The sequence below is a fragment of the Ornithorhynchus anatinus genome, chromosome 4 (assembly GCF_004115215.2).
Source record: "Ornithorhynchus anatinus isolate Pmale09 chromosome 4, mOrnAna1.pri.v4, whole genome shotgun sequence".
NCBI lineage: Eukaryota > Metazoa > Chordata > Mammalia > Monotremata > Ornithorhynchidae > Ornithorhynchus > Ornithorhynchus anatinus.
Genome location: NC_041731.1, coordinates 94,206,579 through 94,223,237, shown reverse-complemented (window position 1 = coordinate 94,223,237; position 16,659 = coordinate 94,206,579). Strand labels below are relative to the sequence as shown.

Sequence of the window (16,659 nt, the reverse complement as noted above, 5' to 3'; positions counted from 1 at the left end):
AATCCTCATTTTACAGATAAGGTCGTTGAGGCCCAGAAAAGTGAAGTAACTTGCCCAAAGTCACACAACAGACAAGTGACAGAGCTGGGTTTAGAATCCTGGTCCTCTGACTCCTAGACCCACGCTCTTTCCGCTAGACCAGGCTGCTTCTCATCTCAGCCCACTCTGTGGAGCCACGCAGAGCTCAAAAGAGAAGCAGGGCAGTCTAGTGGGGAGAGCACAAGGCTCGGAATCAGAAAGACCTGGGTTCTAATCCTTGCTCTGCCACTTGCCTGCTGTGAGATGTTGGGCAAGTCACTTGGCTTCTCAGGGGCTCCATTCTCTCATCTGTAAAATGGAGATTAAGACGGTGAGCCCCATGAGGGACATGGACAGTGTCTAGCTCAATTGGCTGGTTCCTAGTCCTCTACTCCAGTGTTTAGTACAGTGCCTCATTAGTATACAGTAAGCGCTTAACAAATATCATTTAAAAAATGCCATCAAGCAAAGAGAGGCAGCAGTGATGGGGCTCCGGAGTAGGCTCAGGAAGTCTCTCAATAAATCAATCAACCTATTTATTGAGAACATAATAAAGATGATGATAATAATAATTTTGGTATTTGTTAAGCACTTACTATGCGCCAGGCACTGTACTAAGCGCTGGGTAGATATAAGGTAATCGAGTTGGACACAGTCCCTGTCCCATATAGTGCTCACGGTCTTAATCCCCATTCTACAGATGAGGTAACTGAGGCACAGAGAAGTGAAGTGACTTGTCCAAGGTCACACAGCAGACAAGTGGCATAGCCAAGATTAGAACCCAAGTCCTTTAGTCTCCCAGACCTATGGTCTATCCACCCTGCGCAGAGCACTGTATTACGTTCTTGGGAGAGTACAATATTCAAAATCGGTAGACATATTCCCTGCACAAAGTGAGTTTATAGTCTAGACAGGGAGGAATGGGTCACTCGCAATGGTAGAGTCTTTTCAATGGAATGTAGAGCAGCTGAAGGGGGACCAGAGAAGGGAATACTTGAGTTGAGGACAATCAAAAGGGAATGTTTCCTGGCGAAGGTGGGGATGGGATTTCAAGAAGACTTTGGACGTAGTTTGGAGGTCTCTGTTCTGGAAGCTTAGAAAATCTTGCCTCAGAAGCAAAGTAGAACTGTCACACAATTTGTCTGCCAAAATCTGCATCTGCTGATCTAGGCATCTTGTTCTCAACCTTTTGTCCAATTCCTATTGTAAATGAATGGTTTCATTTCTGAGAAAAATGCCATGGCCCATGCATTTTTCATTCTCTTTCCTTTCTATAAATTGTACAAAATATAAGTTAAGCTTGGTTAAAAATGATGGAAAATTCCTTTTAGAGAAGGAGGAATGTTGCTAGTGTACTTTCAACTTGTGTGATTTGTAAGCAAACTCAAAATTTAAAAAAATCCTAAAATTTCAAAATTGTTTCTCTCCCACATTAGAATATAAACTCCTTTTGGGCAGGGAATGGGTCACTGTATTACCAATTAGACTGTAAGCCCATCAAAGGGCAGGGACTGTATCTGTTGCTGATTTGTACATTCCAAGCGCTTAGTACAGTGCTCTGCACATAGTAATCACTCAATAAATACTATTGAATACCCTGTACTTCTCAGAGCCTCCGACCTGATGGCCACAACAGAGTCCTGGGCTGGTGGCTGTAACAGAGGCCACTCATTCAATCATTCATTCATTCAATTGTATTTATTGAGCGCTTACCGTATGCAAAGCACTCTACTAAACACTTGGGAGAATGCGATATAACAACAGACAGACACATTCCTGTCCACAATGAGATCACAGTCTAGAGGGGGAGACCGGCGTTAAGTAAATAAACGGATAAATAAATTAATAAATTACAGGTACATACATATGTGCTGTGGGGATGGGAGGGAGGATGAATGAAGGAGTGAGGAAGAGCGGCACAGAAGGGAGTGGGAGAAGAGGAGAAGAGAGCTTAGTCAGGGAAGGCTTCTTGGAGGAGATGTGCTTTCAATAAGGTTTTGAAGTGGGGGAGAGTAATTGTCTGTCTGATATGAGGAGGGAGAGCGTTCCAGGACATAGGTAGGACATGAGTGAGAGGTCGTTGGCGAGATAGACGAGATCGAGGTACAGTGAGAAGGCAGGCATTAGAGGAGCAAAGTTTGCTGGCTGGGTTGTAATAGGAGAATAATGAGGTGAGGTAGGAGGCAGCAAGGTGATTAAGTGCTTTAAAGCCAACGGTGAACAGGGGCCCTTGGGTGGAGGCAGAGCACTGGAAGGGGCCAACTCACATTGAGCTACAGCAGTGTGGATTCTCTTCGGGGTTTGCGCTTTAGGATGGGGTCCTCTCATGCTGATTCAGAAATCAAGGGGTGGGAGGGTGAATCGGGAGCCAGGAGCTGGGACCCGGCCACAGACCCCAGCTGACTCCTCAGCAGTCTTAGCACTGCCAGCCCAATTTCCCTGGCACTGAGACTCTTGTTCCTAAAACAGTCAGGGCAGTCATTTGCTCCTGCTCGTCACTCTGTTCTTCCTGGCTAGAAGCTAGGGCTCCCACCTGCCTCAGAAGGTGGTCAGAGACTGGTCTGCAGTTAAGCAGCGTGGCCTAGTGGATAGAGTTCGGGCCTACGCGTCAGAGGACTCAATCTAATTCTAATTCTGACTCAATCATTCAATCAATTGTATTTCCTGAGAGTTTACTGTGCGCAGAGCGCTGTAGTAACCACTTGGAAAAGTACAGCGTAACCATAGACACATTCCTGGACCACAGTGAGCTTAATAATAATAATAATAATGATGGTATTTGTTAAGCACTTACTTTGTGCCAGGCATAGTACTAAGCACTGGAGTGTATACAGCAAATGGACTTGGACACAGTCCCTGTCCCATGTGGGGCTCACAGTCTCAATCCCCATTTTACGGATGAGGTAACTGAGGCACAGGGAAGTGACATGATTTACCCACGGTCATATTGCAGACAAGTGGTGGAGCCAGGATTAGAACCCATGACTTTCTGATTCCCAGTCCCCTCCTCTACCCACTACCGCCATGCTGGTTTTATAGTTACAGTTTACAAGGTCTGCTGTGTGAGCTTGGGCAAGTCACTTCATTGTCAGCTGTGTGACTGTGGGCAAGTCACTTAACTTCTCTGTGCCTCAGTTACCTCATCTGTAAAATGGGGATTAAGACTGTGAGCACCATGTGGGACAACCTGATTCCCCTGTGTCTATCCCAACTCTTAAAACAGTGCTCTGCACATAGTAAGCGCTTAACAGATACCAACATTATTACTTTATTATTCACCGGGGCTCCATTACCTCATCTGTAAAATGGAGATTAAGACTGTGAGCCCCATGTGGGACACGGACCGTGTCCAACTTAATGAGCTTGTCTCTACCTCAGTGCTTAGCAAGTGCCTGGCACAGTGTAAGTGCCCAACAAATACCATAAAAAAGCTACTTCAGGCCAGGATAAAGCAGTCAGAGTGCAGCCTTGGAAAAGAAATAGTTCCCCGGAGACAGATCACGTGCCATCATCTGGGGCACCCTCACCTCCGCTGGTGCCCCCCACTTTTGGGGAGGGTCGTTGTGGGGTGCTCGCTGAGGGCACGGGTCCCAGCCCCTTCACCCAAGGGCTCCAGGCACAGTTTCCCAGATTGAAGGGAAAAAGAGGAAGGAACTTTTCCCCTTATTTTTTCTCTATAGGCTCCTCCCCTCCCCGACCACAAAAAATTTAGGGGAATTTTTAAAATTCAGAAATTGGGAGCCTATCGAAAGTCCCAAGGAAGCTGGCTCCCTCCCTGGCCCCACTGCCCACCCTTGGCTGAAAGGCTGGGCGGCAGGCAAGCAGGTCCTCCCTCCCTTCCTCCCTCTCTCTTTCTCTCCCTCCCAGCTGTGTTGCCTTAGTAAATAGAGCATGAGCCTGGAAGGCTGCAGCCTCAGCTCCTCCACTTTTCTGCCGTGCAAACTTGGGCAAGTCACTTCACTTCTCTGGGTCTGTTACCTCATCTGTGAAATGGGGATCGAGACTGAGCCCCATGTGGGACATGGACTGTGTCAAACCTGAATAACTTGTATCTACCCAAGTGCTTAGAACAGTGATAATAGTGGTAATAATAATAATATTAGTTAAGCGCTTACTCTGTGCCAAGCATTGTGCTTGACACAGAGTAAGCACTTTACAAATACCATAGTTATTATTATTATTCCCTTCCTCAGTCCCTTCTTTCCTCTTCCCCTCCTTCTCTCCCTCTGCTCCTCCCTTCCTCTTTCCCTCCCTCTCTTCCTCCTTTCCTCTCTCCCAGGAAGACCCAGACAGGAGAAGGAGGTAGGCTGGTTCATGGCCCTTCAACTTGAACAGGCTATCCTTAGCTAAAGGAGTTTGAAAAAAATAACCAGCCAAGGCACGCTGAGGTGTAGCTTCACCCCCAGGATTGACCGCTGCTGCCAGGGAGGGGCAGCCAAGCCCCTTGACAGGACTGTCAGGGCACCTGGTCGGGGGTGGCCAGGGAGGTCGGGGTGTTGCTGGGGCATTCGGTGGGCCACTTGGTAGAAAGAGGGCCTGGCAGCGCCCCAGCGCTCTCTTCCCTGAGCCCAGGTGGCCTTTGCTTCACTCCAAAATGCCACCTGGCACCCTCAACTTGTCTCGGGTCTGGATGGCAGTGTGGACAAGCTCCGGCTTCTTCGCTACATCGTGCATTTCTGGGGCTCTGACCAGCTCAGGGGGCAGCTGCTGGCCTCCTGCCCGAGGCACAGACAACTGCAGGCCCCAAACAATCCTTCTTTAGCCAGAAATGGCTCCTCCCCCCAGGCAGCTGCATGCCTTAGGCTGGGGGAGGAGTGGGATGAGAAAGGCTAGCCCACCCACCAGAGTTTTTTTTTTTTAATGGTATGTTAAGTGCTTACTATTTGCCAGGCACTGTACTAAGTATTGGTGTAGATATGAGATCACTCTCTGACCACAACCTCCTCACTTGCCCTTCTCTCCCAAACACCTCCTCCCGCTAAATCTGCATTATTCCTCCATAGAGACCTCCAATCTCTGGACTCCATCCAATTTTCTCAACTCATCATGATTCACTTAGCCTCCATACCCAAACTAATGACCAAAATAGACTTTCTCAACACCACCCTCTCTACTGAACTCAACTCACTCGCTCCCCTATCCCTTTGTCTCTCTCATATTTACAGCCCTGGATCACCTGCACAGTCCACCTCCTTCGCTTCTGTGCTCGAGCTGCAGAGAGCTGCTGGCGGAAATCTAAATATTAGGCTGACTTTGCCCAATTTAAGTTTATCCTTGCATCCTTGAATTCTGCTCTCTCCTCTGCTAGGAAAAAACTATTTCTCCACCCTTATTGACACCCATGCTCATCGTTCTTGCCAGTTGTTCCAGACATTTAACTCCCTCCTCAGGCCCGTCCTCCCGCTTCCACCCTCCCTTCTCCCAGTGAGCTGGCCACCTACTTTACTGAGAAAATTGACATCACCAGGTGTGAGCTCTCTAAAATTGCCCCTGCCCCTCCTCAGTCCTTCCCCATTCTGACCCCCTCTTCAACTCTCCCTTCCGTCCCAGCAGTATCTCCAGAGGAGATTTCCTGCCTCCTCTCAAAACACACCCCCTCCACCTGTGCATCTGACCCCAATCCTTTACACCTTATCAAAACTCTCCCCCACTCCCTTCTTCCCACCTTAATAGCCATCTTCAACCGTTCACTTCCCAGTGACTTCTGTCCCATGCTTTCAAACGTGCGCACTTCTCCCCATCCTAAAAAAAACGCCCTCTTTTGACCTCATGGCTCCCTCCAGTTAATGCCCAATCTCCCTCCTACCGTTCCTTCTCAAACTCCTTGAGCGAGTTGTCTACACTCGTTATCTCAAATTCCTCTACTCCAATTCTCTCCTTGCTCCTCTACAATCTGGCTTTCTTCCCCTTCATTCCACAGAAACAGCCCTCTCAAAGGTCACCAATGATCTCCTTCTTGCCAAATCCAACAGCCTCCACTTCAGCCTAATCCTCCTCAACCTCTCAGCCGCCATCAACACTGTGGACCACCACTTCTCCAGGAAACACTATCCAACCTCGGCTTCACCTACGCTGTCCTCTCTTAGTTCTCCTCTTACCTCTCTGGCCGTCCATTCTCAGTCTCCTGCACAGGCTTCTCCTCTGTCTCTCACGCCCTAACTCTGAGGGTCCCTCAAGATTTAGTTCTGGGTCCCCTTATCTTCTCCATCTACACCCACTCCCTTAGAGAGAACTCATTCACTCCCATGGCTTCTACTGCCACCTCTATCCTGATGGTACCTAAATCTACATCTCCAGCCCTGATCTCTCTCTCCCTTTCTCCTCCTGCCTTCAAGACATGTCTACTTAGATGTCCTCCAGTCACCTCAAGCTTAACATGCCCAAAACAGAGCTCCTTATCTTCCCACTCAAACCCTGTCCTCCCCGTGACTTTCCCATCTCCGTAGATGGCACCGCGAGCCTTCCTGTCTCGGAAGTCACAACCTTGGGGTTACCCTTGTTTCCTCTCTGTCATTTAACCCACATATTGAATCCATCACTAAATTTTGTTGGTCCCAGCTTCACAACATCACTAAAATCCTCCCTTTGTTCTTTATCCAAACTGCTATCACGTTTATACAATCACTCATCCTATGCTTCCTGGGTTACTGCATCAGCCTCCTTGCTGACCTCCCAGCCTTCTGTCTCTCCCCACTCCAGGCCATACTTCACTCCGCTGACCGGATCAGGTTTCTACAAAAACGTTCAGGACATGTCACTCCGCTCCTCAAAAACTCCAGTGGTTGCCCATGCACCTCTGCATCCAACAAAAACTCCTCACCATTGGCTTTAAACCACTCTACCACCTTGTTCCCTCCTACCTCACCTTGCTTTTCTCCTTCTACAACCCAGCCCACACACTTTGCTCCTCTACTGCTTACCTTCTCATTGTGCCTCGATCTTGCCTATCTTGCCACCAACCAGTAGCCCACGTACTGCACCTGGCCTGGAATACCCTCCCTCCTCAAATCCATCAAACAATTACTCTCCCCTCCCTTCAAAGCCTTATCAAAGGCACATGTCTTCCAAAAGGCCTTCCCAGAATAAGCCCCACTATTTCTCATCTCCCACTCCCTTCTGCCTTGCCTTGGCTTGTTCCCCTTTGCTCTTCCTCCCTCCAACTCCACAGCACGTACATACATATTTGTCATTTTATTTAATTATATTCATGTCCATCTCCCCCCATCTAGACTGGAAGCTCACTGTGGGCAGGGAATGCTCTGCACTCAGTAAGCACTCAATAAATACAATTGAATGAATTGAATGAACCAGGTTGGACACAGTCCCTCTCCCATGTGAGGCTCACCATCTTAATCCCCCTTTGACAAATATGGCAACTGAGGCACAGAGAAGTGAAGTGATTTGCCCAAGGTCACACATCAGACACGTGGTGGAGCTGGGGTTAGAACCCAGGTCCTTCTGACTTCCGGGCCCATGCGCTAGCCATTAGGCATGCTGCTTCTCAGCGAAGGTTCTGGGAGGGCTTGCTGGAGTGGCAGGGCCGTGTGTCCACCGACAAGGCAGAGTGCCCCAGGGAACTTCCCCTGGGTCTGAGAGGAAGAGAGGGAAGGTTAACTGATGGATGGTGGATGTAAGAAGGAGACGGGGGGTGGGAAAACCACAAAGAGACCTCTGTGCTTGGCGTGGGACAACATGCATCGCCCAAGCCAATGAAGTCAATGAGAAACAGCATGGCATAGTGGATAGAGCACAGGCCTGGGAATCAGAAGGTCATGGGTTCTAATCCCGCTCTGCCACTCATCTGCTTTGTGACTTTGAGCAAGCCATTTAACTTTTCTGGCTCTCAGTTACCTCATCTGCAAAATGGGGATTAAGACTGTGAGCCCCACAAGGGGTACCTTGTCTCTACCCCAGCGCTTACTTAGAACAGTGCTTGGCACACAGTAAGCTCTTAACAAATGCCATCATTATTATATTACCTCAGTTTCCTCATCTGTAAAATGGGGATTGAGATTGTGATTCCCCACGTGCAACCCAATTTGTTTGCATCCACTGCAATGCTTAGTACGGTGCCTGGCACATAGTAAGCGCTTAACAAATGCCACAATTATTATTAATATCATTATAATGAATCCCGATGGTGCCAGCCAGTCATATGCCATGACTGGTTCTGTTACAACTCACTAAAAATATCCACAAACTTTGCAAGATTCCAGACCTCTGGATTCATAGAGAAGAGATCGATTTCTCCCCCAAAGAAGATTAAAGCCATGCCCCGAATCTTGAAAAGAATTGTGTTGGGGGAGGACAGTGGAGGCAGAGAAGGGAGGGACAGGAAAATGAGAAGAGGGAAGTTACATAGCAAATTACTTTGGGGACCCATAAATGGAATCCAAGCACATGCCTGGAAAACTTTAAGCAGCCTTTAAGCTTGTGATCTTGCTAATCAGTGGAATTTGTGATAACTCTAGCCAGCAGGGCCTGATCCCAAGGCCCTGACTGGTTGTCATCCATGTGAAATGCTTGCGGGGCTGTCCTTCAATGCAGTGGCTGGTACCTGGTGAATTGAGGGAAACAAACTGGTCACGTCAGAGTAGGTTGGGAAAAAGGGTTCCCAAAATCCCTCTCTTCCTCTCGCCCGCCATCTATTTTTCATAAAACCAAAACACTGGAAATGTGTGGAAAGAACAGCAATGTGTAGAGAGCAGAGAAAACAGAGGTGAAGTGAGATATTCTTCCCAACACTGCATTCCACAGGATGGGGCAGAGCAGGACCTGGGACTGCTCAGAAACTCCGAATCTGAGGGTCGGGATGGGGGAATTTACAGCAGTGCTAGGGGGACGAGGCGGGTGGTGGTCAGAAACCAGCTAGTGGGAGGCAGAAAAGTGTTTCTTGACTGTAAGCTCATTAAGGGCAGGGAATGTGTCTGTTTATTGTTGTACTGTACTCTTCCAAGCCCTGAATAGAGTGCTCTGAACACAGTAAGTGCTCAATAATAAGATTGAAGGAATGAATGAAAAGTGGTGTTTGGGGTGGCGGGATGTGGAGGAGAGGAGAGCAGGTGGAAGGAAGAGAGGGAGGATGGAGGAAGGAAGAGAAGAAGAGGAGGAGGAGGGGGAATGAGGGAGAAGAGTCCACCACAGTTCAATTAGAGTATTTCTTTTTTATGGTATTTGTTAAGTGCTTACTATATGCCAGGCACTGCTCTACTCGTTGGGATAGATACAGGTTGGACACAGTCCCTGTCTCACAAGGGTTCACAGTCTTAATCCCCATTTTACAAATGAGGTAACTGAAGCCCTGAGAAGTTAATTGATTTGCCCAAGCTCACACAGCACAAAAGTGGTGGAGCCAGGATTAGAACCCAGGTCCCGCTGACTGCTAGGCTTAGGCTCTATCCACTAGGTCACCGTGCTTTTGCAAGCGTTTGGTCAATCACTCTGGAAAGGAAGGAGTATTGCCCTGCAGCTCCCCCCGCACCCGGCCCCCACAACCCTCTAGGCTACCCCCATGGACAAATGGACCTCAGGCTCTCTCTCTCTCTCTCTGAAAAAGGATTTTACAGCTTCCAGTTCCAGAGTAATAGCTCAGAATAACGGAATTCTAACCAGTTTCACGATGTTCTTCTGAACTTCACCAAGTAAATCTGGATCCCTGAGAAATGAAACTGAGGGGAGAGGGCAAACAAATTCTGCTGGTGTCCTGCTCCAGTGCTGGGTTCCTCTGTCTTCTGTAAGCCCTGTTTTCTCCTTTCTGAGGTCAGTCAGTCAACAAATCAACCAATGGTATTTATTGTTTACTATGCGCAGAGCACTGTACTAAACACTTGGGGAAGTGCAGTCAGTCGGTCAGTCAGTCATATGTATTGAGTGCTTACTACGGAGAACACCATAGTAAGCGCTTGGTAGAGTACAATAAAACAGACACATTCCCTGCCCATGGTGAGCTTACAGTCTAAAAGGGGAGACAGACATTAATATAAAGAAATAAAGTTATAGATATATAGATAAGTGCTGTGGGCCCGGGAGGGGGGGATGGATAATAATCCCCTCAGAACTGTACTCGTCCGCTCAACAGTATATATCTTCATTACCCTATTTATTTTGTTAATGAGATGTACATCACCTTGATTCTATTTATTTGCTATTGTTTTAATGAAATGTTCTTCCCCGTGATTCTATTTATTGCCATTGTTCTTATCTGTCCGTCTCCCCCGATTAGACTGTAAGCCCGTCAAAGGGCAGAGACTGTCTATATCTGTTACTGATTTGTACATTCCAAGTGCTTAGTACAGTGCTCTGCACATAGTAAGTGCTCAATAAATACTATTGAATGAATGAATGAATAATAATAATAGTAATGGTATTTGTTAAGCATTTGCTATGTACAAGGAACTGTAAATAAGAGCTGGTGTGGGCACAGGCTAACGGGGTTGGACATGGTCCCTGTCCCACAGGGTGCCCACAGTCTCGATTCCCATTTTACAGATGAGGTAACAGGCACAGAGACTTGTCCAAGGTCACACAGCAGACACGTGGCACAGCTGGGATTAGAACCCATGACCTTCTTTCACCCAGGCCCATGCCCTTCCCACTACACCATACTGCTTCTCCAAGGGAGAAGAATGAAGGAAGCAAGTTAGAGCGATACAGAAGGGAGAGGGAGAAGAGGAAAGGAGGGCTTAGTCAGGGAAGCCCTCTTGGAGATATGCCTTCAGTAAGGCTTTGACGGTGTGGAGAGTATTTATCTGTTGGACATGAAGAGGGAGGGCGTTCCAGGCCAGAAGCGGGATAGGGGCCGAGAGTAATATAATAGTCGGTGGACACGTTTCCTGCTTACAGCGAGCTCTCCTCTGGGAGCTCAGGTGGCCACTTTGCCCAGCCAGGACATGGCCCCTCCTTCCCTTCCCCTCCACCACCCAACCCATCCCAGCTCAGTCCAGTCCACCCTAGCCCAGCCCAGCCCACCCTGGTCTGGCTAAAGCCATGGTGGCCGCCTTACCTGCTCAGGACGCACTTGTGAATTAACGAGGAGGTACACCACCGAGTCTGGCAGCCCCACCCCATCCACCAGAAACAGGGTCAACGTCTCCTCAGCTTTTAGGATATCCCGGATCCGGATCCCTCTTCCTGAGCATGGGGGAGGGGACAGAACGAGAACCGTGAGGAAGAGGAAATAACCTGTGAGGAGTAGGGGGGAATAACAGAGAATCCAGGAAAGTAAGAAGAGTTAGGAGATGCCATAAGGGTTGGAGATGCCACAAGGGTTGAACCAGACCTCCCAAACCGAGCATCGGGGCAGATGATGTTCCAGGATCTTCTTGGGGTCCCTGGAGAGCGTGGCTGAAGAGGTGGGGCAGATGTGGCCGGGAACACTAGGTTTCTTCGGTCCCCCCTCCCTCGTGGACTGTCCTGAGGCTCAGCGCTGAGGCCGCTGGAAAAATCGGACGGGCCCACGGCTGAAAGAAATCTGGCCAGCGAGCAAAACTTCAAAACCTTCCCGGGTGGTATGGAGTCTCCAGTCTGAGAGGCCTGATAGAGCACGAACCTGGGAGTCAGAAGGCCTGGGTTCTAATCCCGTCTCTGACACTTGCCTGTTGTGTGGCCCGGGGCAAGTCACCACTTTACTTCTCTGTGCCTCAGTTCCCTCAGCTGTAAAATAGGGATTCAACACTTGTTCTCCCTCCTTCCTACAATGTGAGCCTCATGTGGGACCTGATGCTTTTGTTTCTCCTCCAGTGCTTAGAACAGTGCTTAGCGCATAGTAAGCAGTTAACAAATGCCATTATTATTATTATTATCATTATTGTTAGTACCGTTCCCTGCCCATCATTGCGAACTTAGTCGAAGATGAGCAGAAGATAATAATATGAGCAGAATTTGGGGAATCTGGTTAAGAGAACTGAAGTGACTTGCCCAAGGTCACCCAACGGACAAGTGGCAGAGCTGGGATTAGAACCCATGACCTTCTGACTCCCAGGCCCGTCTCTATCCACTACACCACGCGACTCCTCTATGTGCCAGGCTGCACGTCCCCTACAGCCTCCTGCCCTCCTCATTTGTTGGACCCAGGCCCTAGGAGAAAGGACAGGACCCCCGCCCCTGGATACCCTGAAGTTGACCTGGATGGGGGGAGGCTTGGGGGTGGGGAGAATGTGGGGCTGAAACTACCGGAGGGGGCCGATACCACAGCAGCGCTGAAGTGAAGAGTCCTGAGGGAGAAATGTGAGATGCGGGGGGGTCCTGCCGCTGGAAAAAGAATAAAAAGGAGCCCACGTAAATTTAGGTGAAAATGTGGTTCTTCTTGTTCCTCTTCCTGGGAAGCCGGCTGGTGATGGGGTGGGGGTGGGGTCCGACAGGGTTAGAGCTGAGGGAGAGCAGAACTGAGCCGGAAGATGGATAGGAGGTGGGGTAGACTGGAGCTGAGGAAGGGGGGCTGCCGGCTACGGGGCGACGAAGAGACTCTGGAGGTGACGGAGGAAGATCAGGGCGAGAGGGGAGGGGGCTCCCGGCCTTGTCTCTTTACCCTCCCCTGCTGAGAATGCGGTGTGGCAGGTTTGGTCTCTGAAAGGAAGAGTCTACCCGGTTCCAAGTGGTAACTCACTTTCCAGGGCAGGTAGGGGTGACAGGCAAAGCCCCTTCAGTTTCAAAACACTCACTCTCTTTTATGTTCAAATGTCTTAAGATCCTGTGGTTTTTAAACTTGATCCAGATAGGCCTTTGCCTACACGGATCTGACAGACAGGCACTCCAGGCCTTTCAGATGACTGGTGGTGGCCCTTGGGGTTTGGACCACCTGCTGATTTGTCCTTTTTTTCATGGCCAGGGCACTGTACCATGCACCTACCCTGTGCAGGGCACTGTGCTGAGTGCCTTCAGTGTGTAGGGCACGCAAGGCACGGGCTTCGGGCCCTATCTGTCCCAGACCTGCTCAGACCACTTCACGGTTCCCCTGGACCTTTGGATATTTTTTAAAATTTATATTAACATTTGTCTCCCCAGCTAGACTCTAAGCTCGTTACGGGCAGAGAATGTGTCAGTTTATTGTTGGACTGAACTCTCCCAAGCGCTTGGTACAGGGTTCTGCACATAGTAAGCACTCAATACAATTAAATAAATGAATGAATGAAAGGATGACCTTTTCATTCATTCAATCATATTTATTGTGGGTTTACTGTGTGCAGAGCACTGTACTAAGCGCTAGAAAAGTACAATTCGGCAACAGAGAGAGACAATCCCTGCCCATAATTGGTTCACAGTCTAGAATTCTTCCCAGGAAGCACCAGTCAGCTCACTTCCCAGTTTTTCATCCTGAGGAGGACGTTCAGCGGAGACTGTCCACTGCCAGCCTCTGGACGATGGGCAGGGAGGATTTGTGGGAGGTCAATGACCTTTCCAAGTTCTGATTCAACAAATGTAAAGATGAGGAAGGAAGATCTCCAACTTTCTCTCACACAGAATCTAAAGGTGATGATGAAACATCTGGTCCATGTTTCTGTATCACCCACGCTTGGCCTTATTGCTGGGCTGAAAGTCATAGGGGCTGAAGTTAGGTCCCGGCTCTGCCCCTGATTTACCCACCTGACCTCTAGACTGTAAGCACCTTGTGGGTAGGGAACGTGTCTACCAACTCTGCAATACTATACTCGCCCAAACGCTTAGTACAGTGCTCTGCACACAGTAAGCACTCAATAAATACCGTCGATTGATTGACTGACTTTGGGAAAATCACTTCCACTCTCTGCATGTGGAGCTGCACCCTTTGAACACTTCGTTCTATCGTATTTATTAAGCACTCACTGTGTGCAGAGCACCGTATTAAATGCTTGAAGAATAACTGTGGTATTCGTTAAGTGCTTGCTATGTGTCAGGCACTATACTAAGCTCTGGGGTGGATACCAGCAAATCAGGCTGGTCATCATCCCTGTCCCACAGGGGGCTCACAGTCTCGAACCCCATTTTCCAGATGAGGTAACTGAGGCCCAGAGAAGTGAAGTGATTTGCCCAAGGCCACACAGCAGACAAGTGGCAGAGCAGGGATTAGAACCCATGACCTTCTGACTTCCAGGCCCATGATCTATCCATTATGCTTGCTGCTTCCTATTTACCCCACCCTCAGCCGCACAGCACATATGTTCATATCCATAATTTATTTTAATGTCTGTCTCCCTCTGCAAGCTAAGCTCCTTGGGGGCAGGGGAGGGGTCAACCAACTTTGTGGTACTGTATTCTCCCAAACACTTACTACAATGCTCTGCATACAGTAAACACTCTTTAACTCCCATCAATCACACTGAGAGATTTATTGAGCACTTCCTGATTCAACGGTTGATTGAACCTCTGTCTTCCCATTTGTAAAATGGGAACTGAATACCAGAAAGCAGTCACAGAGAGCTTGGAGCCACACCATTGTTAACTACTTGAATATGACGCACTAGCGGTCTGAAAGTTTTCCAGAAAGATTATCCTCACTTTCCGAGTGATGGAGTCCCCGACTGAAATGACTTGACCAAGGCCACGCCTCCAGTTAACAGAAAACCAGGGGACAAACTCGTCCTTAGGATTCCCGGGACCATGCTCAGAATCTGGGGCTTCCCAGGAGCAGCATGGCCTAGTGGATAAATGACGGGACTGGGAGTCAGAACGACCTGTGTTCTAATTCTGGCTCCTCCACTTGTCTGCCAGGTGACCTTGGGTAAGTCATTTCACTATGCCTCTGTTACTTCATCTGTAAAATGGGGATTAAGACCGTGAACTCCACGTGGGACACAGACTGTGTCCAAACTGATTGGCTTGTATCTACCCCAGTTTTTAGAACAGTGACTGGCACAAAGTAAGCCCTATAACAAATACCACATATATATATATGTGTGGTATTTGTTATAGGTTATTTATATATATATAAAGCCCGTTCAGTTTCCCATGATGCTCTCCCAGAGGGTCTAAGGAAGAGGAGCCCCACAGCCGGCAAGGAGAACCAAAATCCACGTTGCCTGCAATGCTTTCTGGATGAGTCCGCAGAGTACTGACGAGGTGGGACAGTGTGCGGAGCTCAGTCCAGACCTGGCCCAAGTCGCGGAGTTCCGAATCGCGCAGCAGGAGCTCTTGAACATCTCGGAGCACCCGGGCCAATCTGGGAGAGACCGAGGATGGAGAAAAACAGCTTAATGTCACTTTGATTTTCATTCTTGCGGCATGCCATAATTTCAGGGGCTTTCTCCCTATCTATGCCACGTCATCCTCTTAGTCTCCCTCAAGGGTTGGGAGGAGCTTATTTGCTATAGAGTTTAGTAAATGGTTTGGTCAAGGTGCCAGTGAATAAGTGGCAGAGACAAGATTAGAATTTAGGCTTTCTGATGCCCCGATCAGCTCTCTGTCCTTGAGACCGTTCTTCCCCCATCTTCACCAACCAGGTCCGGGCCCCGGAGGAGAATTCCGGCTCTCTGCTCGGTTTCCTACAGGATTCGACTCATCTCCTAAGACTCCCTCTCCCTGAGGAAACAGCGATAATAGCAGACAGCTGTTCGCAAGGGATCCTAGACACACGCTGGCAGTTGAGAAACACCATCGCCTTAACGGTCTCAGTGACCGTGCTAACAGAGCCAACAGTGAATAGGATTATTCCCTGGCTTGCCTGTCAGGAAAAGAAGGCTCCTGAGGGGAAGTGATTCACCTCTTGAAATGGAGGAGGAGAGGAATCAGTTCTCTGGCCAGGAGAGCAGGCCGTGGGATGCCCAACTACAGGTTGGGGGAGCGATGTGCCTGTGTGTGTGTAGGGGGGACGTACTTGGCCATGGCCTTGGCTTTGTAGCCTTGGCCATGTCTGAGGGTCAGAGGACCATTCTGAGAGCCATATGCGTGTGTGGTTGCATATAACAATCACCTAATACAGTGCTCTGCGCCACGAGAAGCAGCGTGGCTCAGTGGCAAGAGCCGGGGCTTGGGAGTCAGGGATCATGGGTTTTAATCCCGGCCCTGCCGCCTGTCGGCTATGTGACTCTGGGCAAGTCACTTCACTTCTCGATGCCTCAGTTCCCTCATCTGTAACATGGGGATGAAGACTGTGAGCCCCACATGGGACAACCTGATGACCTTGTATCTACCCCAGCGCTTAGAGCAGTGCTTGGCACATAGTAATGAGATGTACATCCTCTTGATTCTATTTATTGCTATTGTTTTTGTCTGTACGTCTCCCCCAGTTAGACTGTAAGCCCGTCAGTGGGCAGGGACTGTCTCTATCTGTTGCCGATTTGTACATTCCAAGTGCTTAGTACAGTGCTCTGCACCTAGTAAGAGCTCAATAAATACTATTGAATGAATGAATGAATAGTAATAATGTTTGTATTTGTTAAGCGCTTACTATGTGCAGAGCACTGTTCTAAGCATTGGCGTAGATACAGGTAATCAGGTTGTCCCACGTGAGGCTCACAGTCTTCACCCCCATTTTACAGATGAGGTAACTGAGGCACAGAGAAGTTCAGTGACTTGCCCACAGTCACACAGCTGCCAAGTGGCAGAGTCGGGATTCGAACCCATGACCTCTGACTCCCAAGCCCGGGCTCTTTCCACTGAGCCACGCTGCGTTAACAAATACCAACATTATTATTATAAGTGCTCAATAAATACCATCGATTGATTGAC

At 48.9% G+C, this 16,659-nt stretch overlaps 1 protein-coding gene across 1 annotated transcript in view; it reads right to left on the bottom strand.

Annotated features, from left to right (window-relative positions):
* The window catches only part of ABCA4 (ATP binding cassette subfamily A member 4), a 224,271-nt gene that overhangs the window by 194,457 nt on the left and 13,155 nt on the right, over window positions 1-16,659 (bottom strand). Inside the window, exons 4-5 of the mRNA XM_029063580.2 lie at window positions 15,012-15,151; window positions 11,021-11,148 (exon numbers count right to left, since the gene is read on the bottom strand). Coding sequence (XP_028919413.1) covers window positions 11,021-11,148; window positions 15,012-15,151 — 268 coding nt within the window. The remainder of the gene's footprint in view (window positions 1-11,020; window positions 11,149-15,011; window positions 15,152-16,659) is intronic.